Raw genomic sequence first — 27,688 nt, forward strand, 5'->3', positions numbered from 1 at the left:
GAGGTGGTCCCCCAGGAGTAGAGAAAAACAACGAAGTACTTATCAAATGCAGAAACACGGGGTCTTTCCAACTTACAGACTTCCAGCACTGAGATTCCCAAGGAAGTCTCTAGACCAGGAAACCACATAGGAAATCTGTCTTCTTCTGCCCTCTCCCTGGCCTACCTACACAGGTAACCTGGGCCTTACCTGGGAAATTTAGAGGAGGGAACATTCACTAAAGTCCAGCTGAAGGTGAGTGTAGGCTATTGTTTCCTCTGTTTCCACAGTCCTCTTACCTGGCAAAGGGGACAGATGGGTTTGCAACTATGAGCCCAATGTCTCTTTCTCTATAGTCTCTTTCTCCATAGCCTCTTTCTCCATTGCTGGTTATTCCTCTCAACTTCTACTTCTATTTTCTCTGAGCATCTTACTAAAGCCTATAGAACTTTCTAGCCTAGCCCTCCCACCCTTGAGTATGGAATGACATAGGTGTTTGGGGTGGAGGAAAAGGATGTGGGACTTCTTGTGACATACCAATGGGGTTGTGGCTCTGCTGTGAGATTAAATGGACAAATGAACCAACCCCCAAGCAAAGCATAGTACCTAAGCCAATATCAAGATCACCTCTAGGTCAGCATTCCTCTCCCCAAATTATTCCATGGATTTCGGATCAAGCCTTTTCTAAACAGTAGCCAAGTTAGAAGTTTTAGGTTTTGCACTATCATATGTGCACTTATGTAACTTCCTGTATCACTCAAGGTCTGCTGTCCCTGTCAAGGTACCAGACAGATTGCCAATTTAGACACCCTGTGGAAGGAGAGATCAGACCTTTGAAAGCGCTTTGTGTTTTCTGTACTTCCCTTTCACTAGACAAAGAAGTAAATGAAAGTGGGGGGGGGTTGTTTTTTGTTTTTTGGGTTTTTGTTTTGTTTTGTTTTGTTTTGTTTTTTTTTTGTTTTTTTTTTGCTGGAACCAACCATGGCACCCTAGTTTCACTTCCTATTGTTATGATAAAATGCCTTCATAACAACAACCTTATGAGAAAGGGTTGGGTCTAGAGAGGTGGCTCAGCAGTTAAGAGCATTGGCTGCTCTTGCAGAGCATCCAAAGGTCCACTCACAACTGTTGACAGCTCTGTTGCAAGGAATATGACCTGGTCTCCATAGACACCATGCATATGGTGTGCATGCATACGTTCAGGCAAATATTCATACTCATAAAGTAAAAATAAATCTCTTTAGAGAGAAGAGTTTTTTTTTTTTAATTCAGTTTACAATTCCGGATTACAGCCCATCGTTTCTACAGAGATCACGGCAGGAGCATGAGCCAACTACTCACATCCACAGTCCAGAGCAGAGAGAGCATACATGCTCAGCTCACCTTCCCAAGTCTCAGCCCGAGACCCAGCTTTGGGAATGGCAGTGTTCACATGGGGCTCAGAATCCCCACATTAGTTAACATAATCAAGACAATCTCCCTCAGCCATGCCCACTGGGCAACCCGATCTAGACAATCCTCATTAAGACTCTCTTCTACATGATTCTAGGTTGTGTCAAGTTGACAAAACTAACCAGCATCCACATTTGAGGCATTTCCTTTTCATTAGCAAAGGAATAGATAAGTTAAATTTACAGGAGAGGACCCAGTCAGAGATTAGACCTGGAGAAGGAGCATTTTCTGCACACTCTGCAGCTGCCTAATTTGCTAGCATCCGAGTTGTTGGGTCTCCAGTTCCTTCATGAATTCTCAAAAATCAAATATCACAGCATTGTTATGTGTAGCCCAGCTTCTATGCATCACTTATTTAAAAATGCTCTGCAGCCGATATTAAGAAATAAACACTATAATTAAGCAGCCTGGGATTTGGGGTTTTCAGCATCCTAGGGGAACCCTAGATCAACTCACACCTCAGCAGGGTGACTATGGAGAAAAGAAACGAATCTGGAGTTTCTTCCTCAGGAGAAATATGTTTACTTAATGTGCAGGCTCCACCATACCACCAGAGGAATAGGCTTTGTTCACAGGAAGCAGTGGCCCCTCACCTCCATCTGTACCTGCGCCTGTGTTAGAATAAAATCAGACATTTTCCCAAAGTCACCCAGTCCACACAGAACCCCTGCAAAGAATCAAAATTTCAGATGCTCAACACAAGCAGGAATCAACGGCACAAGTCTCCACCACTAAAGGAGTCCACCTCAGTGGTATGAGCCATCCACACTGGATGCAACCACAGGTAAAACGTGACCATCATGATGATCCATGGGTGATCTATGGGGTGATAGCACCATGTTGTTTCTTTGCAGAAGCATCTGAAATGGAAGAGTTCAGAGATAGATCTGACGAACCAACGACTGACTACATGGCAAGGAACAGAAATGAATTGCTTACATTCTGCACAAAACCAGGATAGACGCTGTTTTCTGTTTCTCCATTAATATTAAGAGTCAAGGGTGGCAGGAGTCAAAAACCAGTGATCACTCTGCTTCTCCTGCCTCTCTGATACGTGTTCTTCACAGTCTGGGGTGAATGGTCTCTATAAAGTTACCCGGATACCAAGTGTGTGTGCGTGCATGTGTGCGTGCTTTCGTAGGTGCCCGAGGACAAAGGACAACCTTAGGTATCATCCTTGGGAATGCATCCACCTCCTCTGCACATGGAGCTCACCAATTATAAGCATGCATCCCTGTACCTACCATTTTCATGGGTTTGGGGGTGAACTCAGGTCCTCATGTTTGCAAATGGGAGTTACACTCGAAACCATCTTCCCAACCCCATATTTTTGTTTCTGATATACATATACACATACACATACATATACATATACAAATACAAATACATATACATACACATACACATACACATACACATACACATATACATATACATACACATACACATATACATACACATACACATATATACATACATGTACATATACACACACATACATATACATATACATACACATACACATACATGTACATACACATACACATATATACATACATGTACATATACATATACATACACAGACATATATACATACATGTACATATACATATACATACACATACACACACACACATATATATATACATACATATATATAAACTTGACATACTTAAGGGACTTAGAAGTATGCTTAGTGAAATAAGCCAGCACAGACGGAAAAATAATCATGCACAGAATATAAATGAAAAATGGACTCTTGTAGCTAAGAGGTGTGTCCCTTTCCCCTTGCCCAATAACGTTCATGTCAATCACATGGCCTGTAGCTGTGTCTCCTGCCCTATCAGGTCTGACCAATTAGAAGTGTGTATTTATCAATTTAAATCTCCAAAATTTAATAACAAACAGGTTAGCAAGGAGGACCCTGTGACAATAACAAGATCCTCAGTGTAATCCCTTCTCTCTCTCTCTCTCTCTCTCTCTCTCTCTCTCTCTCTCTCTCTCTCTCTGTAATTGCCATTCTCTGGAAGTGTGTGTTCATTCTGTCCCTGTGGTGTTCTGCTGTGGAGTCTCTGGGGAGGCCATGCTTATTGTGACATAAATATTAGTGCAGCACGGCAGAGACAATGTCCTCCCTGAGCCTCCAGGCTCCTGTTCAGACTCTTGAGTCTCTTCTCAAGCCTAGGGAGGACTTAACATGGATTGAACTCCCAGAATATTCTGTAGAGTCAGGTACAACTTCTCCATATTTCCATAAGGTTGATTTGCTTTGTCTCTTCAACAAAATCCAGTATGGAGCCGGGAACACAAGGAGAGCCCTTGTTTAAAGGGGAAGCAATCCTTCAGTCGCCATATCATCCTTTTAGGTTCTTTGCCCCTGTGTTTCAAACTGGATTTCTATAAATAGGACTGCTTGCTCACTCTTAAATCTTACTCACTGATTTCTGAAGAAAAAAAAAACTTAAATGGGGACATAGGCAGGATTCATCAATCCCTGTCATTCTACTCCCTCTGTCATCTCTTATCTCATCAGAAACCTATTCAGCTGCATCCATTCTTTCTCTATTAAATGGCTTTAATATTTATATATTTACAAAATCTAGGAGAGTTAATTGCCCATGTTGATTAACACAGAATAAATGTTGATCTCCTAAAATCAAAAGAAGTAGACTGTAAGCTTTACAACATCGGATCCTTGTATCTAACACTGGGATTTTTTTTTTAACAATGATTAAAATATAATCTTTCCATGTTACTCTGATGAAACACCAACTTTATATTCAACTCTGCTACAAAATAAGAGGTGGACAAGAGACCTGTAGTCATTTGAGACCTAAGAAAATAGGAGCATGACTTTATAGATATGATTAAGGCTTTAAAACTGAGAGGCTTGAGGGTTGGTTTGTTGGTTTGTTTGTTTGTTTGTTTGTTTGTTCGTTCCCGGGAGTTGCTGGGAAGCTTAAACGTCAGATTGCCGTTTCTACTGAAGTCCAGAATAGACAGGGAGAATCCAAATCTTGTCAATTGAGAACGAGGGTTCCCAGGCCTACATAAAGTCACTAGTTGAGACATCAGCCCCACTGTACCCCAAGAAGGGCACCTGGGGATATCAGAGCAGGCTGTGTCTCCAAGAGGAAGCCCAACCACATTCCACATGTGAGTCACTTTTGTAAGACAGCACACCCCACAGTCATTTGTAGAGCACAAACGCTTCTCCTGCCAGAGGCCGGCTGCCTGTCAGAAAACAGAGGCAGGCTGAGGGAAGCTGCCAGCTGCTCACCCACCCTTTTTATGCAGCTGAGGCAGAGGTTGGAGGGAAGAGAGCAAACTGGGTGAAGAACCCAGGGTGGGAAGGAAACTAGAAAGAAGCCAGAGAGCTGAGAGAGGAGGAAAGGCTTGGATGAGGTAGAAGGCTATGTCTCACTTTCCTCTTCCCGTCATTTATTTCCACTCGGACTTTCATGTGCTCTGTTTTGTGCAGAGGATACACTCGGGCACAGTGGACATCTCAGCCTGTGCATTATAGCATCTATTGAGACTGGGTCACTTCTCAGGTAACCCTCAAATTGACAAGCTATAGATTTCCCTGAAGCCATCAGAGCACAAGGCTTTAGGAAAAATAATGGAGGCTGAACCCAGCCCTCTGAGCATCTGGGCAGAAGCTGTCTGGCCTTTGAACTAACGTCAGGGATCTGCCCTTCCCATTGGCTCTTCTTTCCTGCAGCCCAGGTGGAGAGCTTGCTGCCTGCAGAAGGCACTCTGATGCTCCCCTCAGAATTCATAGCAGCATGCATACAGCACAGGGCTGCCGGAATCTTCATTCTCGCCATGCGTTTAGCAAAGGAAATACAACTTTGAATTAGCTTACGTTTTCAAAACATTAAGGAACATGACTATGTTGAGGTGTGTGTGTGGCAGGGGGTGGGGGTGGGGGTCAGACAGAGGTGAGCTGAGAATTTCTCCACTTAGATCCTCAGAACATGAAGAGTTAAGGCTGGTCCAGAGGAACAGGTGCTGCCCAATTTGCCTGGTGTGGGGGTGGGGGCGCGGCTCCAGGCCCCTAGAGCCTTGTAGCCACAGCTGCGAGAGATTGACGACTGCGGACAAGCAGCAGGCCACCATAGCCCCTGTCACCAGCAACAGAGGAGAGGCCCCGCGGTCCAGGAATGACATTGGAAGGTCAGCCAATCAGGCAAGGAGCTGCCCCCTCCAAGATGCACACGCCACCCCTGGGCTCCCTAGGCAGTGTGTAAGGGAGGAACCAATGCACCTCTCTGTGGACTATGGGCTCCCGACACCACCCTTCACTCTGTACATCTTCTGGGATTGGAGATATTACTGCAAGCTGCGTCCTTCTTCGTACAAATGAAAACAAAGGCTGCAGACCATCCCTGACCGGCCAAACCCTGAACCACCACCTCCCAAGCCATAGAGTCTGGGCGCAATGAACTTGAGGGACACTGGGGAGGTGGTGTCTCAGGAAAGCCCTATACAAGTGTGTGGAGAGTCCTCGGAGGCGGAGGTTTGCCGGCTCTGTTGAGAGCTTGCTGCAGGAGTCTGGCGAGGTTTGCCGCCCACTAGTGTCCTATGGCGGGGACACAATTGACATGCAGGTAGCAGCAGCTCAATGTCTCCCAGGTTGACAGTGCCTGCCACCTAGGCCCTGCATGCACCTGAGTGCCATGGCCAAGAAAATGCCCATTGTATGCATGGGCAGCCCCAGGGCACCTTCCTAGCTTAGGTGAACCTCACTAAAAAGCCAGATGAATGGGAGGGTTCATTTTAAAACCTCCCCAATGTTCTAGCTATGGAGATGTTAATTATGCTTAACCACATTCATAATCAAGATTTTGTAAATAGAAGAGATGAGGAAAGCTATTAATTGATTTTAAAACAACAACAACAACAACAAAAAGACATATGCTCCCATTTCCCACGGTGCTCATAGACCTTAAGACGGCCCCTCCCCCTTTACAACAAGTTCCTATGGCACTGAGCTGCCTCCACTGGGCCTTGGCCATCTTCCTTGTTCCTTGTTTACTCCAGACACATCCACGATAAAATATTTTCTCGGCTATGTGGACATTCAGGACTCAGGGACTTAAATGGGAAGATTTATTTATTTATTTATTTATTTATTTATTTATTTATTTATTTATAGGCAATATTGCAGCCCCCCAGGATCACACTGTATGGTGGAGGGTACATCCTGTGACTTGCTGATTCTCACAGGCAGCAGGGAACCCTTGGTGACACCCAAGTGGCAAAAAGGATAGTGAAGGAGAGGAGGCAGATTGGCTGGCATTTATTAAAGGTCTGCCTGGCATTTTGTTTGCCTACAGAGGGCACCTTATAGGGGCATGCAGCTTTTTCTGCAATGACCTAGAAATTTTAGATGAACTCTGAAATTATCAGACATAATCTCCCTCTGCTCTATACATATGAGGGAGAGAGATTTTTTTTTTTGCTTATATATTTCTGCGGAAACTAAAATTTAAAATATCACTCTGAAAGCCTTCAGGATGCACTGGTATTTATAAAAACCCGCTTCTGTGACTGAATAAAATACCAGGTGTCAAGTCTGTAATGCCCTGTCATGTGATCTGCAGAGTCCCAAAGGTGTTGCACACCCAGCTTGCCCTTGGTGAGTTTCTCTCCACCATCACTCCACCCTCTTCTACCAGAGCTAACCAGGCTCCCAGGGCCTGAGAACACAATGCAGTGAAGCTCAAATTTTCACGGCCAAAGAAAAGTCAGTGTCAAGGGTGTGTGCAAAACCAGCGCCAGGATGTAGCAATCACACAGACTATATAAACCTGCACAGTGTCCCCCATTCTGCTTGTTTGGAAGCCCATCTCTGCTTCTGTCAGGAAGGTTCCACTAGAAAGCACTCACTGGGGTTAAAATCAAGAGACCCTGTACAGAGAACTGCTACAGCTGGGTGTGCACGCTAAGTACACATGCAGCTGCATGTGTCTGCACACACGTGTGCCCCTAAAGCTATCCTGTGAGTATTTCCAGGGTGTCAGGAGTAACATCAGTTACTTCCCAGGCTCCCTGCACCTTCTCAGGTGAGGTAACCCACAAGCTTTTTTTAACCCATGCAGGGACTGGTCTCGTGCTTCTGGTCTTTGCCCCAAATACTCTCTGCAACCTGTCCAGCAATGGTGCTTTAAGAAGCAAACATGCCCCTCATCACTTGCTTTCTACTGTCCAGATGAAGACAGGCTGTCTGAAACACAGGCCCGGCATCCCTGCTGCTCTCCCACTCCCCCAAATATCCAATTGCACAATAGTTTACAAATGAAAAAGAAAAATGTCTGTAATAGGCATTTTAGTGTTGGAGGCCTAGCAACCAGTATGGTTCTTACCACACACTTGGGTATTCTTTCAAAATGAAGATAGGCCAAAATATTGCAGCTGCTAACCAAAAAATAATAAAAAAAAAAGACTGCATTCATATTAGGTAGGTAGTATCTAGTTTCATATTTTTGAAATATAGTCTTGCCAAAGGGAGCATTTTAAATCAGATATATATATATATATAATGATATTTTGCATAGTATGTCTTGAACACCATCCCTGAAAAATCAAATAAAAAAAATCTGTGCTACCCCCCACACCAGAGTAAGAACCCAAACCCCTGGAATGCAGGCCTTCATGCTTGCTCATATAGAGCAAGGGCCATTTTTACATAAGGCGCTCCCTGGCCTTCAGCTGATGGGGTCAGAGCAACTTGCCTATGCATTTTACTGCAACAATAACCGATTCTCTCAGCAGATGTTGAAAGTCTTGCAGACAATTCTTGCAGACAATTCTTGCATGACTCTACCTAGGTGCACACGAGCAATCTCTGCATATATTTTCCATGTGGTAGATTTCGCTCCATTTGAACACTGCATAGAATTCTTTATATAGTATTTTTTTAAGTTATGAAATGCTGATTTTAAAATCATAGACATTTATAGCATCTCTGTATCAAAAACTATCATAATTTCTTCTGTACCATGCTCAGCATATAGATCCCACACTGAAAAATAGATGCTGCTTGGCTGACACAATCAGAACAGCCTGGCTTACCATCCTGAATTACCTATTTCTCCCCAGAGTGGAAATCTCCCTTCATTCAATAGCCCAGGCCTTTGCCAGGAGTCCAGATATGTCATTCTGACAGGAAAAGACAAGGTGTATTGGCTTTGGAACACATCTGTGAACATCTGGGCCTTTTCTGTGCTTTCCCATTAAAGCGGCAAGCAGCAGGGGCTGCTCTCAACACTTGATTGCATCCTCAGAAGCACAAATGTCCCCCCTAGGTGAATTCCCTGGAGGAGGCAGGCCAGGGTTGGTGCCCTCTGGGGAGAGGGGGGTGTCTTGTCAGAACTTGTTGAAATTTTTCCCCCTGAGAGGAAATCTCAAGAGGAAGGCTCCTGTCACTATGCTTTCAGTTATATTAAAGAGCAAATGACCATTTCCATGTGAATTTGGGGGCATCTTCCTCATTTGCCCTCATCTTTTCTTAGTCTTATTTTTTTAACCTGGGAAACCCTTCCTTTGGTTGTGGATTAGCTGTTTTCTAAGTCTGCAAAGAAAATGTAGCCCGTGCTTACAGCTTCCCTGGGTATCTTCCAGAAAAATCTTAACAGCCTCCCCTTGGCTTCTCCCTCTCCTGTTTTCTTGTAAAGACCAGATATATTCATTCTCATTTTCTCATATTCTCTCTCTCTCCTCTCTCTCTCTCTCTCTCTCTCTCTCTCTCTCTCTCTCTCTCCCCCTCCCTCCCTCCCTCCCTCCTCCCTCCCTCCCTCCCTCCCTCCTTCCCCTCTCTCTCCCTCCCTCCCCCTCCCTCCCTCTCATAATGGTTTAATTTTAACTGTCAGCAGGTTATACATTTTATGCAGATGTTCCACATTTGAGATGGGTACTGAAGCCCTGGATGCTTCCAAGTGATACCAAGCGATACCAAATGATGACAGTTCCCTCTCTTTGCCACATGAGAGAAAGCCATTCATACATGTAAGTTCATATTTACGCTGTGACAGGCAGTCTAAGGTGCAGACACACTTACTAATTGGGTCTGACTCCATCAAAAGCGATAGATTCTAAATACCGGGAAGAAATCATCTCAATAGGCATCACGGAGCTGCACAAGAGGGGGAAATACCATGTGCAACATTCGCCAATTTCACTTTTACAAGTATACAGGTGATTTTTTAAAAAATTTGTCAACATTGCAGATGATGTAATGCCTAGCAGTGCATATTTTTAAATACACGACTGCGAGGAACATGTAGTGTCCAGGGGACGAGGGGGATGCAGACAGACGCATCTTTCCCACAGCCTTCAAGGATGAACAGTAGCAGAATTAAAGCGGAGCCTTTAAAGCTCAAGAGTGCAGAACCCGAGGGCTACTGTATTAATTGACCCCTGCACCTGCCTGCGCTCCTAACGCCATGTCCTTTTTCTGGTTGTGCTATTCAAAGTGGCGGTGATCATCCCCTCTCTTCTCCCCAAACCTGCCTAGCTCTGATGAGGTAGCTGTCTAGCTCTGGAGTTGAGCTTTGAGCTGGCACTTGGCTAGCTAGGTAGGTAGGCTGCTTCAAGGGATTGCAGAGCGATGCCTCCCCGGCCGCCTCTCAGTACCGCCTAACCTCTCCAAAGCAATGCAAATATATTTTTTAAATAAATAAATAAACGCATGCATGAACATTCCAACCCGGATAGGGAAGGAAAGGGAAAAGACTTCACCCATGCATCCAACCCCCTACACCGCACCCATCCCCCGGGCCCCTTCCCAGACAGGAATCAGCGCAGACCGCAAGGCTCACCATTCGCGAAGCTCTGGAACAAGGAGAGAGCCAGTATCCACATGCCCCTGCTGCTGCCCGGCCTCCCGCGAGCCAGCGAGCCAGCGAGCGAGCCACGCGCCGGCCTCGCCCCCCGCGCTGCGCTGCGCTCCGCCGCGCCCGGCCCGGCTCCGCTCGCCGCCCGCCACCTGCCCGGGGGCCGCCCAGCCGCCCAGCCGCGCTCCCCGCTTGCTGCGCCCCCGCACACCTGCTCCCGGGCGCCGCGCCCCGCGCCGCGGACACAGCCCAGGTGCGCCGTGCGCTCGGCTCGGCTCAGCGGGCCGCGGGCAGCCAGGCGCGGGCGCACAGCCGCAGCCGCGGGCGCGAGCTCATGCCGGGCGCCCCCCGATGCGCAGCGCGGCCAGGCGGCGGCCTCCCGGGCGCCGGCCTCACCCTCCGCAGCCAGGCAGCAGGCGCGCGGCCAGGCTCATCCTGCTGCGGCGGCCTCGGGCGCCGGGTCCCCTGTGCTGCCCTTCCCTGCCTGAGCCCGGCGGGCCGCGCGCGGAGGCGAACGGGGACCCCTCCCCTGCTCTGGCCGCTGGGGCGCTCTGCAGTCTTAAAGCAGCAGCAGAGGAGTGCGGCGGATCACGCAGTCGGCGGGACCCAGGGCTCAGAGGCTCAGAGGCTCAGAGGCTCAGAGACTCGTCCCCACACAGTCCATCGTGTGTAGCTCTGTTCTTGCAGGTTGTTAATGAGATGCGGCCAGGGGCTGACCACTCCGGAAGGGTGCCAGCTAGGCAGAGGTGACCGCGAGGCGTTAGCAGTTTTGATGCGATGTGCAGCAGGATTCAGAGTCCGTATTGACTCCCGGAAAAGTCTAGTCCATCTGCCCAGAGGGAAATGCTGCCTTGGAGTCCTCGCAGCTCCTGGGAAGAGCTCCCTGACTTCACTGGCTGATTTTTAATTATCCTGAATACATACTAGGGTACAAACATGAGCGATTCTAATTTTGATCTCTGAGTGGTGCATAAAAACTGATTAAAATAGCTGATACTGGGTCCCAACATGCAACCCCTTTCTTGGCACTATGTGGACAGCAGACCATGGCCTAAGTGGGTCTCCAGAAGGATCTTGAAATAATCATATTATTTCAACAAAGGCCCTTCAAAGGGCACACGTCCATATCCAGCACTTTACAAAAATAGTGGCCTACAGGGTCAGAATGTACCCCAATTTAAGGTCTAAGATTGAATGCACAGGGCCAGGACTATGGACTGGGAAGGCTTTGAGAGATGGCAGGAGGGGACCATTTCATGGGAAATGGAGTACTTTCCCAGACATCGGGCATCTTCTGCCTGGACTACATGTGCTCTTCCAGATTAGACACCCCTAAGACGGCTCGCAGAATAGTCCAGTGAAAGCAAAATAATGGTGCTTTACCAGGGCTGGGCACAAGATGGCCAGACCCTGTGTGTTAGGAAGGGTCAGCTGAGCCCTGAAGCCACACTGGCTGCCATTGCTCTGCAGCTGTAGGTGATCACGTGCTGCCGCCCACTCAGGCTGCGCCTCCAGCTCTGCCAGCTACATGGAACCCCAGTGTCCTCTGCCTTCGCATGCAAAGGGTGTTCATTCCCTGCTCCTCAAAGCTATATGCATCGTGGCAGACAGTGGGCCTGATTTCCATCCCAGCATCCCTGTTCTTTCAGTCCACAATTCTTCAGGTACTCCGACCATCTTAAGGCTCAGCTGGGGCTTGGTAGCCAAGCACTCAAGACAAAGTCAGACAGCTTTGAGTCAAACCACTGCCACTCACCAGATCTAGGCATACATGGATGTCTCATGAGTTTCCCTGCCCTGGCATACAGAATGAAATTATCAGCACTTCTAACTATAATGGTTGTGGTGCTCTTCGGCCTAGGCCTAGTGCCTGATCACCACGGCCGATGGTGGCTAAGGTTCTAAGTTGGAGGAAGGCTAGCTACACAAATTTGGAGATCTAGTTTAAAGTAAAGATAAAGGGTCCCTTTTGCAAAAAGAGGGAAATACACCACTTAAAACCTCCTAGTGGAAATGTCCTTTCCTCTGCAGCTTTTTCTGCCCCTGTCATAGTGTGTGTCACTCTCCATTTACTGTTTCACTCTGTTGGGGATAGTTGGGAAGGGCACAGCTGCACACAGATGTCAAGCTGCTACAAAGCAGCCCAGGGCCATACAAGTGGCCCCCATCTGCTGCCTTTCTTCCCTGCCTTCCACCTGGCCCATACACTGGGCATAGCCACGATTGTGAATAGGAAAACATTTCCCATTCCCCAAGGATTACAGTTCTAAGGTAACAGGAGATACCCAAGTGGCTACATATCCACACTGGAAAGCTGGCCACAGTCCCTGGTTCAGAGGTGGGCCAGAGGCTTAAATTGGCTTGTAGGACCTGCATGATGATGCCAAGCCCCACTCTGGGTGCCACCCTAAATCATCCAGATCTCCATCGAGGACATCAAGGAATGTCAGAAAACAGACTTCCCACGGAAAAGAACATAACCCACAGAGCGTGACAGACCCACAGTGGCAGACACTGGTCAAAACCTAGAGATGGCGTGTGTAAAGGGGGTGGGGGAGTGTTGTGTCATTTTTTTTCTTTTTTCATACTTTTGTCTTGCTATGATTAAAAAAAAAAGACAAAAAACTGACTAAAGCAACTCAGGGGGGAAGGGGGCTTATTACAGCTCACAGTTCAGGGACACAGTCTGACCTTTCAGGGAAGTCACAGCACAGAAGCAGATCACACTGCATTCACTATACTCAAGAAGTAGAGAGTGCTGAGTACCTGTATTCAGCTCACTTCCTCTTCTTTATACAAGCTGGAATCCTAGCCTAGGGAATGGTGGCGCCCATAGTATTCCTTCTTCCCACCTTAATTAACCTAACCAAGATGATCTCCTACAGCACCACCAGATGACCATTTCTCGGGTTACAATTGAGATTAACCTTCGCAAGTGGGCAGCCCAGAGCCCTCCCAAAGAGGAACTCATGGGGATGACTGAGGAAACAAAGCCTCACTGACTTAGAAAACGTGTGTCCCTTAGAAAGTTCAAGTTAGAAAGTGCAGAGTGCTTTCTGCTCACCAAGACTCTCAGAGTGTGGAGCGAGTGCAATATCATGCAGAGGACGGGGCTTAATTCTCTGGGTTTTGTTTTCAAATTCATCTACGTGGGCTTGCGTTAAAGACCTGTATTCTAAACTCTCCACTCAAATGTATTCACATCAGATGCTTCCTTATGGAAATCTGTGTGGCCTCACGCAATCAGAGACTCATTTTGGGTCAGTGCTAAATCCTTAACACCTGACTCAGAGGCACTGTGATGGCTAGCTTGTTTTCCAGCTTCGTAAGATAAGGAAAATCTTCAGAGGTCAGTAAGGCACCTCCAGGGCTGATCATGTGCCTTTCCAGATATCATTTGACACTGAGGGTCCTGACCTAATCAATAGATCAATCTATAATAATGGCCTTCAAAAGTGGTGAAGACAACTAGGCATAGGCTGAGTGAAAGAAGTAGGGTTATGGTGGAGGCATGTCTTGGGGGCTTTATTTTATCCTAACTTCTTTTTGTATGCTTTCTTCTTACTTCGTGTCCGTGTTTGAAGAGTGTCCTATGTTACATGCTCCTGAAGCTGCAATGTTCTGCCCAAGCATGTGTTACCAAGCAACTGTGGCCTGAGCCCTCCGAAATTGTGAACCAAAAACACCACCCCCCCTAAGTTTCATGTATCCACTATTAGAGTCACAGAGTCAAGAATGTAGTAAACATCCATGGAGAAGGATGGGAATTTCTAATGTAGACAGATTGGGGAGACCCCCCTTCCCCCAGAAGGCACACACAAACAGTGGATATTCAAGACTCCAAACTCTCTTACCAAGAAATATTTGGAGGTCATAGTGTTGTCATTAAGACATCTAAACCTAGCAAGCTATCCACATGCAAAATTAAATCAAGAAAGGAGTCATGTGCCCTGAGAATTACTATCCTAAGATTCCAGGTCTCATGAAGCTCTTTCTTCTGTAATTCTTACAATGATTCCTAATCAACCTCTGCCTGAAACATATTCCCATATGGACAGACAACCTACCTAACACACACACACACACACATGCACACACACACACACACACACACACACACACACACACCCAGAGTCACTCTGTGGCCACTGGGGCTTCGTTAGGTAAGAATTAGATACAAAGGGTTGGGGATGTGCACTATCCAAGGAGCAGTATCTACTCCTGTTTTCCCAAAGTGTCAACAAAAGTCATGTTTTTATAAAGAGCTGATATGGACTCTGGAAGAACTGGGTTGGACCCTAGAAAGACTGAAAACATTTTAAACAAAAATCCTTATAGGGAGAGAGCTCATGGTCAGATCTCTACAGCTAGTTCTGGTCAGGACAGCAAGAGGTTAACCAATTGGGACCTCTATACATTTCCCAGGGCTCTCAAAGGAGAGGTGATACAAGACAGCAGAGACACACTCTATTATAATTGTGAAAAACAAAAGTCCACAACCAAGGTGTAGGCAGGGCTAGCCTCCTGCAACTTGTAGGGGAGAATTTTTCTCTCTTCCAGTGGTGGCTGGCAATGTTGGCATTCCTGAACGTGAGGCTTCAGCACTGCCATCCTAGCCTACATCTTCAATGGCCCTGTTTCTGAGCATGTGCCACTGAGTGTCTTCTCTAGGCATAAGGACGGCCTCATAGAAAATCAGGGATTCATCCTACTATAGCACGTACTTTGTCCTACTTAGTTATAACTATAAACTTGACACAATCTGGAGTTACCTGAGAGGCTCTGCTGGGGAATTGCCTCAACCAGATTGCTCTGTAGGTATGTCTGATGGACATTGCCATGGTTGTTAATTGCTGTAGGAGGGTCCAGCCCACTGTGGGAGGCACCATCCTTAGGCAGGTGTTCCTGGGACTGTAAAAGAAAGCTAGTTGTGAATAAAGGTTGGTAAAATCCTGTGAACCAGGAAACTGTGTTCCTCCAGAGTTTCTACCTTCAAGTCCCTTCCCTGAATTCCTTCAGTGATGGACTGACCTGAAAGTATAAACTAAAATAAACCCCTTCTTCCCTTACGTAGTTGCTTTCGGGCAGAGTATTTTATTGCACAGTGGGAGAGCCACATCTAAGCTAATTACATCTGTAACCTGTGATGACCCTACTACCAAAGAAGGTTGTGTTGTGAGGTACTGTGAAGGATTTTATCTACTGATGGTGGAAAGGAGCAGAACCCGCAGCTGAAGCAGTGGAAGCAGTGCCCCCTCCCTGCCTGAGTTCTCTCCCCCTTGCCCCAACCCACACACCTAGCCGGGTGAGAGATTTCTGTGGGAAACCCCCATCCCCTGGTGCCAGAGCTGTACAGCCAGCCTTGGGGACACAACCTGTGACCTCAGGGTTTGAAGGCAGAGGCAGAGGGATGGTAAGTTTGGGGTAGACAACAGAGAATGCCTCAAACCAACAAGTAACAACTGAAGTTACCCCCAAGCAGGTACACCCCAAGCTAGAAGTACAAGCTCAGACTTCCTCCCTTATCTCCAGTTTCCAGTCAGAGAAAATGGGGTCAGGGTGGCTGTTCTTCTCATATTAGATAATTGCTGAGGTGTCTGAAGGAGACATAGGAACTGCTCTGGTGCTGGTAACACAGAAATCTAACTACACAGCCACAGTGCTGGTCCAGCTGCACCCACAATGAGCATGAACAAGACAGAGTCTTGTCTGAAGGGTGTGTTCAGCTTAAGTTGAAGCCAGTCACTGCCATACCTCCAGCTTCAGCTGCAAAAGGCAGAGACAGCCAAGGATTGTGCAGTAACCCTCCTATTCCTTCTGCTGTGGCCTTCCAGAGTCCTCAACAGGGACATGGGATGGGTCTGCTGACCTCAGTCAGCATAATAGTTCAGGAGCTTGGAGGTATGTAGGACAGGCTGAGAAGGGTGCAAGGGATCCTCTGGATTGTCTGGGCTGCCCTCCATCTGAATTTGGAGCACATAAGGGCTATTTGTACATGTAAATTCATTCGCACATACAGAGCTGGTTGGCACTTCCTATACACTTCAACTCCTTGTAAAGAACTCAAGAAGATGACCAAGTCAGTCCCTTCAAATCTCCTAGTTTAATGGAGAATTCAAATAATAATTACAGCTTCCTGAAATTGACTACATCATTAAAAACTGACATTTTAATTCAGCTAAATATGAGTGTGCATGGGTGTGTGTGTGTGTGTGTGTGTGTGTGTGTGTGTGTGTACACGGGCACACACTTATGTGAGTAGTGCTTGGGGGCATGGGTCTGTGAGCTTTGTTTCATAACTTTTATTGATTCTTTAGAAATTTTATACCACACACCCCAACCCCACTCATTTCCCAGTCTTTTCATAGCCACCCTCCACCCTTGTAACCTGCCTCCCAGAAAATAAATTAAAATTAAAAATTAAAAAAAAAGAATCTTACTGTGGAAGCTTCAGTGTGTCACAGTGTATCACACAGTACACCCTTTTGCCCAAACACCTTTACTTGCAAATGTTCATTGCAATGAGTCATTGGTCTGGCCCGAAGCCTCTGACTTCTGCTCCACCATTACTACTGAGTCTTACTGAGACTCTTCCCAGTCTTACTGTTTCCCTGAGTCATGGGGAATCCTGCAGCTTTGGTTCTGCAGGACTGGCCCCTTTATGCTTTGCAGCAGCTCATAAGTGGGTAGATGTTAGGTTGGGTCAGCTCAAACTTCTGGATCTGGGCCTGGGCGGTAGCTGAGTTAGTTGCCCTGCCAATTCTCTCATGCTCACACCATCAGGGCCAGCAGTGACAAAGCAGTGCTGGAGTAGACACATTGTAGTATCTGACACTGAGCATACTTGAACTGTGACAAATTTCCATCTTTTTCAATAGGGACCTTTTGGTGCCACACGGACAGCTGTTCAGAGGCAGCTTGTCCAGCTCAGAAGCCATTTCTTTGTGAACTCAATACACTCCCTTATCCCCAATGAGATCAGTACCAACCCTGTCTTTCCAACACCTACATGAAGAAGCCTAGGCTCAGATAGGTCCAGAACCATGCAGGCCAATGCACAAATAGTGAGGAGTGGATCTCAGCTCATAGACTGGCCCAGAACTCAGCCCCAAGTGGTGCCTGTGTCTTTCTGCAAGTAGAAGAGAAAAGCAAGGAGTGGGTAGGAGGCTGTCAGGATAAGCTGTGAGTCTACAGAAGACATTTGTATGAACAGAAGTATCTCCAGAAGATACTAAGGAACCATCATATCTCAATACCATTCCTACCCCAACCTCACACCATAATCTGGTCTGAAAGTCTGCAATGCTTTTCAATGTCATGAAGCATAATACAGAGTCCTCACTATGGCAGTGGGTTCCACAGTACCCCTCCCCCACGAGCCAGTACAACCACCATACTTGTGCCTTGTACTAGACACTAGTTCCTTGGATGCACTCCCAGAATGCCCAGAAACTTTACCTTTCTTCCATAAGGTCCTCCATGAGTCAACCCCAAGATCAAGGCCTTTCTAACTAATACTCATCCCTAACTTCACTATCCACGATTTTCATTCTCATACTCAGAGCCTTCTCCACAGTGACTCCTTAATAGAATTATTTCTCCCTTGACTTCCCAGGTCCAAATGGGAAGAGAAAATCGTGTCTTTAGTTCTGGAATCTCAACATCTGGGGAAGAGCTAGGATGGACTTAAGGCAGAAGAATGAGGAAGTAGTCTAGGGTCAGCAGGGGGCTCCTGTGTTTCCAGTCCCAACCGGGCTGCATGATTTCATATGCACTTTGTCAAAGATAGCAGAGAAGGCATGGTGGTTTGGATGAGAGATGCCCCCATAGGCTTTGATTCGAATACTTGGTGTTGGTAGTGGCTATTTGAGGAGGATAGGTAAACCTCAGGGAGTAGAACTTTGTTGGGAGATATATGCCTCTCTCTCTCTCTCTCTCTCTCTCTCTCTCTCTCTCTCTCTCTCTCTCTCTCTGTGTGTGTGTGTGTGTGTGTGTGTGTGTGTGTGTGTGTGTGTGTAAGAGAGGGGAGTTATAGTTTCATCCTAATTCCTCCTCCCCATCATGATCTCCCTTCCTTAAGTTGTTTTTTTTTTTTGTCAGAGTATTATATTACAATACAGAAAAGTAACCAATAAAAGAGAGTGGGACAGGAACCCCTCCAGGTGAACCAACACTTCTAGATAGAGAGGAATTGCAATTTCAAAGCACTTAGAAGGGTAAATGAGGGTCCCTGACAGGTGCACCTTGGGCCTTGGCCATAGCAAATATGGTCAAGACTGCAATCAGACACTTGCATGCAGCTTTTCTGGCTGACCTATACAGATGGTTTAGCTGCTGTCCTAAAAGAATGTGACACAGAGCCTCTGGGATATATGAATGGCTTGAAGCCCATCTAGAGGGATGTCTGTGAATAGCCAGCAAGTAGCCAGCAAACACAGGCACTACTGCCACAGTTCTATCAGAACTGTGGTTGGTAAAGTTCTATAGCTTGAGGTGAGAATGGAAGGCAGGGGAGAGAGTGAATGGTCAGACAAGGAAAGCTGGGAAGGCCACCATAGTACAAAGGCTGGTGGGAAAAAAGGAAGGAAACTGTTTTTCCAAGTCATACTACCACAGTTTAAGGAAAAGGCATGTTGTATGGACCAATACTCATTTCAGACATTGAAAAATGTTTAACTTAAAAACTAATCAAAGGCTATCAATGTAGCTCAGTGCTGGCTTGCCTGCCTAGCATACACAAGGCTCTGGGTTCAGTCTTACACAGCACAATAAATGAATAAATGAGTGTTTTTAAGTAGCTAAGGAAATATGACAAAAATAATAAGAGCAAGAATTCACATGAAGTTCTGGAGAGTGGGTCTGAGCACAGTTTAGAAGAGAAATGCCGGCTTTCTGTTGTAAAGCTTGATAAAAGAAAGGTAAAGGGGAAATGAAGAGGGGGGGTGGAAGAAAGGAGGGAGAGAGGGACAGAGGAAGGGAAGCAGGAAGGGAGGGAAAGAGGAAGGAAGGAAGGAAGGAGGAATAGAGGAAGAGAAGGATGAAGAAAGAAGGGATGAAGGGATGGAGAGAAGGTGGGAGGGAGAGAAGGAGGGAGGGAGAAAAAGAGGAACAGGAGGAAGGAGGGAAGAAAGGAGGGAGAAAAGAACAAAAGGGAGGAGGAATATTTTTACCATACTTAAGAAAAGAAAGATAAGGAATATATAATGTTTTATTTTTTTAAAAGAATCCTGTTTCTTTCTTTCATTATCTTTCATTTTCTTTCTCTCTTTCTTTCAACATAGGGAGAAAGAAAGCTTATAATGGGTAAAAATTTTGCACACTGAAAATATATAGGTTACCTATATGGCTGAAGTAGGTAAGTGGAAGAAAAAGAAAGGGAGAAGATGAATAAATATATAAAGAAAGGATTCATTAAGCCAGAACCTGTGTGTATGCACAGCTCACTTCTCTGCCCACAAACTGTTGTCTCTGTAGTAATGTATCATTTCTTGTGTGCTAATTTGGATTTTTTTAATATTTTGTTTCACTGATTAAAATGTCTGAATTAAACTAAATGGCAATAAAAGTCAAAACTAAAGTGTTTTATGGAACATGTCCAGGTTTGTTGCCATGACAGAAGGAGTATATATGATAGACCAGAGATTCAGGATGCTCTTGCCTCCAGTGCTGACTTGACTCTTCCTCCTGTGGAATGTGGCATCTGTAAGAAAAGGACACAGCTACCTTCTCCCACAGCTGCAGGTTCACATTCCCATTGTCCCACATTGTCACCTTCCATTCCTGTCTCTCCTGTCCTTCTGAGAGCCTGGAGCAGCCTGGTAGACTCACACTGCCATCAGTTTCCCATGCTGCTGAACCTCCTTACAAAAGCCCCAGGATTGGGTGTGATTCTGTTAATGGGGGCTCTTCAGCGAAATATCCAGGAAGATATATGGATCTTATGATAGAACATATTTATCAAGATACAAATTATCTGTAGGGGAGGGTAGAAGAAGGGAGAGATTTGTTATAGGGTGCTGGCTTTCATGATCCTAGAAGTCTTGCATCTTGTGCTCTGAAGGCTGGGGACCCAGGAGATATCTTAGTGGATGGACAGACAGAGAACTCTCCCAGTTCAAGTTACCAGGCAGAAAGTAAATTGAACCTTTCTCTCACTTTCTGTTTCTTTCATAACTCAGCACATTAGAGAATTCATCACACTGAAGAAAACCATCTGCTTCACTCACCCCACAAATGTCTTCTGGAAATGTCTTCACCTACCTGGGCACTTCATGGCCCAGAAGAGTTGACCTAAAAAATAACCAACATAAACGTCCATCACTCTGGCTTTCCCACTCCCCTGGGAGGGATGTGTCACATGATGCCAGAGGTGTTGAGTCAAAGCCCCGCAGAAACTGCTCTCAGAGTCAGAATTCAGGATTATGGGAAATGGGCACTGTTTACTGACCTTAACTGAGAAAAACCACGAGGTATGTGTTTGGGAGGGATATTGAAATAGTAGAGAAATGATAGAGGATACAGGGGAACTGACAGAAGAAAACGAGGGAGATAAAGGGGAAGGCTAGATCCAAAGCACATGTCCTTAACTTGCTCAAGGATTCTGATTGACATTACAAAAGAGTCATATTAGAGTAGCTGAGGGCAGAGATCTCCCAGATGGTGAAGGCAATTGAGGTGGAAGCAGAACACAGCAGTGACGTCCTTACATCAATGCCTGTGCAATTTTATTACAACTTGAATATTAAGTGGAAGCTCTAAATATTTGTAAGACATCTTAAAATCTCTGTTATTATAATCCAGGAATAGTTCCTACTGGACAGCTTTTATACTACTAGTTGGTATGCAGGCTGCTGAGAATTAAAGATATTAATAGTCTTTCTCAGCTATGAACCCTGGGAACTACAGTGACAGACATGGAAAGACAGACACACCTAGGGTCACAATAATGACATGAATGTTTTGGCAGTATCCAACTTCTTTTTTAGTGGATTCAAGGCCTGTTCCACAGGTAGAAATGCATGCTGGTACTGTAAATCTGGGCAAGAACTCATGGTTGGGGAAGCTCATTGGCACCGGTGGGTGGGTGAAGACACTACTATAATTCTGCTAAAGTAGTAGTAGTAAAGATACTACTATTACTCTGCTATGGTGTGCTCAACCACAAATGGGCATTTATATCACTCTTCCCCTCCAAGGTGCAGAAACTTTTGCAAGAAGAGGGTGTAGAAGGATTGTAAGAGCCTGAAATTTGGGAGAACCAATGTGAAACATACCTTGGGGGCAACACAGAGTGGCAGCATTCTTGGACTCATAAGAAGCTGTGGATGCCTACACAAGACCCTCACAGGATCAAGCCAGTTATCATTCTAGATTGGAAGAAAGGGGAGTAGAACACGAGCCCCAACCCTTGACTGGAGATCTGTGGACAGGTGATGGCTTCTGGAGGAGGGAAAGTGAGTTTTCTTTGCCCCTGATAGATCAAATACCAACCAGTGGATGGCCCCACTCTTAGGAGTAAATGAGCAACATAAATTGAAGCAATTGGTTATTTGAAAATTAATAAAAGGGTACAAAGTTGAAGGGCAGGAAGGTTGGAGTCAATCTGGGAGGAGTTAAGAATAGAGAGGGAAGTGAAATCTATCAAAATACCTTCTCGGAAAGTCTCAGAGAATTAATAAATATGTTTTAAAAGCCCATCAGCTGGGGACTAAGCCTTCCACACATGAGCCTGCAGGGGACATTTTTAGATTTAAGTCACAACAATAATGAGACCTCTCCAGAGACAGGACTGGAGTACTGAAATTGAATCTTATTTGATTGTCAGCACTATCAGTAGGCTTTGCTGTTTAAGATAAGTGCAACACACTTCATCTTCAGCAAATCCTTCTGAAGCAAATGGACTATCTCAGCACATCCCATACAACAAGGTCACTCGTTCAGTCATGGCAATGGCTGGTGAGCCCCTGATACTGCAGAGACCATGAGCACACAAGGTGCATGGGAACCATGAATTCACAGGGTATAACAGCGACCGGAAGCATGAAGGGCTCATAGGTGAACAGAATAAACAATTGCTTCTCTTAGGGTATATGCAGTCAAAATTATACTTGTTGAGGTATATCGAGATGAAACTGCAGGTAAAGAGCTGTGCCTGATGACCTGAGTTCAAGCCCTGGAACCTACATAGTAGAAGAAAAGGACTGACTCTCACATATTGTCTTCTGAGCTCCACTTGCAACACACACACACACACACACACACACACACACACACACACACACAAAAAAATAAACGTATAAATAAATAAAATGCATCTCTGTGAATTCTTTCCTCACGCAACTTACCATGAGAGAAAATACTGGTCACATTGTACATACAAAGATGCTAGTTACGATCATGCTGTTTATGACTTTATTACTTCATTGTTAAGAAGACACTGAGGTGCAAAGGATCACACAGCTGGAATCCTCAGGATGTTTTGAAGTAAAAAAAGAGTGGAAGCAAAGCTCACACATCCCCACTTACACACAGAGGTGTCTATGTGTACATACACCTTCACACACGTATGCAGTCCTTGGATGAACATCTGTGAAGCCAGTATCTGTCTCAAAGGGAGCTAGAGTAGGTAGAGGAGGAACACAGCTTCATGACGCAATTGTTTCTACAAAATGAACATCTCTTTACTAATTTTAGTTTAGCTTGTTATTCATACCTATTTTTCAGTTAAAAGTCATTATCAGTGACCTCTAAAAGATTGTCACACAATGAGGTAGCTCAGCAGGCAAAGGCAATTGACACCAATCTTGACCCTAACCTGAGTTTGATCCCTGAGAGCTCCATGGTAGAAGAGAACCATCTCCCTCAGGTTGTCCTTTGGATTCTATGGGTGTGCATACATGCATTCATACACACAATAATCACACAAGCCACTAAATAAATAAAACTTTAATGGATTACTTTAATAGTATTAATTCAATACTCTCCGAACATAACAGACAGTAGCCACATCAGTCCTCTTAGATTTAAATATGCGGTAATAAAAATAAAATAAAAAGTGCTAACTGAAAGCATGGCACAGTCCTACAATGTTGTTATTCAGGAGACTGGGGTAAGAGGGTCATGAATGTGAGGCCAGCTTTCACTACATAGCAAATCATTCTTTAATAAAACAACCAATAATGGAATTATTTCCTCAGTTGTGCTATGTTTTCCCCATGCCAGTCACCACACCCAGCTAGTGGCTGCACATCAGATAGCACAGCTACATTTCCACTACTAGGAATAGTTACTTGGGATGTGGATCAACCCAGATCTCTCACAGTCACAAAGACACAACCCTGGATACTGAATCTAAATCTCTGAATTCTCGGATCCCCAAACTTACAGTCCTGAAAGGTTAGAATCCCAAATGTTGAAATCTTTCAAGTCCAAAACTCCAAATTAGAATTCTCTGGAAAACAAAACAAAGGGGTGGGACTGTTCTGGTTTTGTTCTGTTGCTGTGACAAGTCCTGAGCAGAAAGCAGGATGAGGAAGGAAGGGTTAGTTGGCTCACGAGTCTGAGTTATAGCCTATTGATGAAGGGAAGTCAAGGCAAGCTCTCGAAGCAGCTCATCATATCAGACGCTTAGTCAAGAATAGGAAGAAGTGATTGCAGAGACACTGCCTGCTCCCAGCTTCCTCTTCTCCTGTCTCAGCTCAGAGCCCTCTGCTTAGTGTTGCCCCACACTGGGCTGTGTCTTCCTATATCACCTTAACTAAGACAATGCCCCACAGGCATGGGCACAGACCGATTTGATATAAGCAATTCCTTCTCTTCTCAGGTGATCCTAGGTTGTGACACGTTGACATTTAAAATAAGCCACCATAGGGGCTATGCAAGAAGAGAAGAAAACTGAATTCCAGGTTAAACACTGGTCGCATATTCATCAAGGATGAAAATTATCATTTTATAGTTTTGTGCCCTCCTTGGCTTCTCTCCTGGTAGATAATATTCCTGCTCATAAATTAAAGTCTCCTCTCATTCATCTCGTCAGGGAAGTTATTGACTGATCCAAAAACACTTAAGCACACTATGATAAGGAAAAACGCGTGCAGCTGTTTGATGAATGCCTAAGTTGGAAAAAGACTTTGGGGAGTCCTTGTTTGCTTCAGACACTTCTCTCCTGACTTGACTTCCTCAGAGTGCACTACCGTAACGTCCATCCAAGGGTGGAACTGCACACACTCACAACCTTTTCAAAGCCTCTCCAATACATGAAGATAGCTGTATATCTGCCCCTGCGGGCAATAGTACTTCTTAAAACCCTGGGCTTGAAGTTGCTGCACAGGAAGATACCTTATCGGGTAAGCTTGTGGTACTGCTCGCCAATAGACCAGAGCTGTCTGTCACATATCTCAAATGACCTCAGGCACACACCTGTATGCACAGTGCCTCCAGCCACAAGCATATACCTGTACACAGTCACATCAGACAGAGGCACACATGTGTACTAAGCTTCCAACCCCAGAGAGAGACTTGGACACAGCCTCAGGCCAAGGGCACACACATGTACATACCCTCCAGGCACAGACGCACATGTGTACATAGCCTCCAACCACAGACAGATGCTCGTACACAGCCTCCAGCCACAACTACACACATGTACACAGTCTCTAGTCATAAGCATACATATATACACGGACCCAAGCTACAGGCAAAGATATGTATGTAGCCTTCAACCAAAGGTATATGTGTGTACAAAGCCTCAAACCACAGACAGATAATTGTACACAGCCACACAGGCACAGGCACACATGTGTAATCCCTTCCAGCCACAGACACACACGTGTTCCTGCTCTGGGAGCTATTTCTTTGCAACCACAACCATTCGATCATAACTATTAGACCCACGTGACATTAGACATAGTGTATATGCTTGTGAAGGACACACATTATTGTTTTCTATTTTGTTTTGTAAACTGACCTAATGCTTGCTCTATTAGCTTTTTCTATGTTTCTCACACAAATCTCCCTTTGAAGATGTAAATATATGTACTTTAAGAATTTTAAGTTATATTTCTTCCAAAATTTCAATATTTTCACCCTTTGGGATTTCAGTTCTCAAGAATCTTGATCTTGAAGAATTTTAGTCTTTAAAACTGTACCTTTTGAAATTATGGCCCAAATTCACTCTGGATACTTTTCAGAGACCTAAAGCCAGAGAAGTTTTCCTGAAAGAGCAAAGGTTTTGCTCCTTATTCTACAACTGATGCAAAAGAAAGGCTCTCCACATGTGTACACGCCTGTGCCTGTGGCTGGAGGGTATGGACAGGTGTGTGCGCTGCGGGTGGAGGCTGTGTACACATGTGTAAGATTTCCTACTAAAAACCTCAAGATGAATGCTTACTTAAAATGACTACAGTTCTCAACTCCTCTTCCTCAGGACAGGAAGCCCATGTGGACCCCTTTCTCTCTTGCTCCTTCACATAGCCAATGTACATGGAATGCCACTTGTAGGCATGAAGCCACAGCAAGCCAAGCCACAGTATTCAGAATGTTTAACTTTGCATACACTGGTGAAGCCTCTAGTTATTTTAAAGCTGTCTTACTGCGGTTCATTCAAGGTCCCTTTTAACTCCCAGAAGCCTAACTATAAACCCAATTAAAATGACATTTGGTGACTGTGGTTGTGTGGTTCAGTGTAGTAAAATGTATCAAGAAATAGATCAGAGATGGATCATCTATGTGTGCCCCTCAAAGATGGCATTTGTGTCCCTTAATTACTCTTGTATAAACTTCAATCTTCTCTGGTCACCAAAACTGGGCTTTTGTTCAGTCAGATGCCCAAGAAGCCATGTTTAAAACCTTCCAATGTATCTGCATTAAATTTAGAAGTTGCAAAAGTAGGAAATACAATATTAGTCCACTTATTTCTGTATTCAATCACAACGGGGCCTGTATAAAAACTAAATATGTACTGGAAATTCCCACTTTTCCATCATTATTCAGTCCACTCCCATGGAGACATTCTAAAGTAAACAGCAACAGCTGACAAACAAGACACAGGGTAATCACTACTTTCATAAATACATTTTCCTTAACATTCTTTTCTGTTATGGAGAAAAAAGGGACTTTGAATAAAGATGGCTGCCCTTACTTTTAGATAACATCATCCTCAGATAAAAAAGATGAAAGATATCGCATATAGAGAAACAAAGGACACGGTGATTCTTAAATGAGCATTCAAAGACCAAGATGAAGGTTCAAGAAATACAAAGCACAATAAGAGAACTGGAAAATCCCAAAGAAAATATTATATAGAAAGCACGGCGAAACTCAAAGGGAGAAAATCGGAGAGCATAGCTATTTTGCAGATTAGAGAACCAGTCTACCAAGCCTGACGTCGGAATTCAAAGAGCTACAGGAAGAGAAAGTCTTAAGGAAGGGAGAGATCATGAAAATAATAACTCAAGAGCCTCTCAGAACCAAAGGGTGTGTTCACGTGCCCCACGCACAGAAGGAAACAGGCCTGCATCCAAGCATACTCCTGTGAAATTTTAGATCACTGCAGCAAAGCTTCTATGCACCAATGCTGAAAACAAACAAACAAACAAAACAACAACAACAAAACAGACATGATACAAGAAACTGAGAAGCAATACAGCTATTGAATCTCTTAAGATTGATTAAAAGTCAGAAAACAGAAGATCGAGTTACTTAGAACTGGGCAAAATGATCCCTTACTCAGAATTCCAGGCTCAAACTAATTAATTAATAATTATAAATAATTTTTTTACAGTGTAAGACCTCAGCAGTGTATGAGCCCTGTGCACTCTGTCAGAGGGCGAACTCCACAAATATGAAACCGTGAACCAGGAAAGAAGCTACAAGTAATAGAAAATAGGAGGTCCAAACCAAGACAGGGATGGAAAGACTCCTTAGCGCGGAGGTGCAGACTCTGCAGCAGCTTGCCCTGAACTGGAAACAACTGGTTCATACTGCATCTGGCCATAAGCTTTAAAAGAGACTATAAACTCCTAGGTGTTTGAGTTATACAAAGGGGGGAAATTTTTGTAATTAGTCATAAGTGCATGGGAAACCTAGCAAGCAAATGAGGTAACAACATTAATACCAGGGGACACTTTAAGACTTGATTACTTTTATTTTATGTGTGTTGTGACTGTTTGCATTTACTACATGAAAATGGAATTACAGGTGAGATACCATGTGCGTGTTGGGAAACAAACTTGGGTCTGTTTTGTCGCAGGAGAAACAAATGCTTTTAAATGATGAGCCATCTCTCTGCCCTCCCCTCCCCCTCGCATTTTAAATGATTGGAAAAAAAAATACCAAAAGAGTGTATTCCTCATCTTGAATACACATTTGAAGACACTGGGTATGGAAAGTACAGGCAAACAGTATGGTCAAATGAATAC

General features: G+C 45.0%; 1 protein-coding gene across 2 annotated transcripts in view; it reads right to left on the minus strand.

Annotated features, from left to right (window-relative positions):
* Positions 1-10,775, minus strand: part of Dscam (DS cell adhesion molecule) — a 578,367-nt gene extending 567,592 nt beyond the window's left edge. The window contains exon 1 of one of the 2 annotated variants that reach the window (XM_087575369.1): positions 10,257-10,560. In XM_087575369.1, coding sequence (XP_087431495.1) covers positions 10,257-10,299 — 43 coding nt within the window. In that variant the 5' untranslated portion in view covers positions 10,300-10,560. 2 annotated transcript variants of the gene reach the window in all.
* Positions 10,776-27,688: the final 16,913 nt, after the last annotated feature.

The sequence above is a fragment of the Rattus norvegicus genome, chromosome 11, assembly GCF_021556685.1.
Source record: "Rattus norvegicus strain SHRSP/BbbUtx chromosome 11, alternate assembly SHRSP_T2T, whole genome shotgun sequence".
Lineage (NCBI taxonomy): Eukaryota > Metazoa > Chordata > Mammalia > Rodentia > Muridae > Rattus > Rattus norvegicus.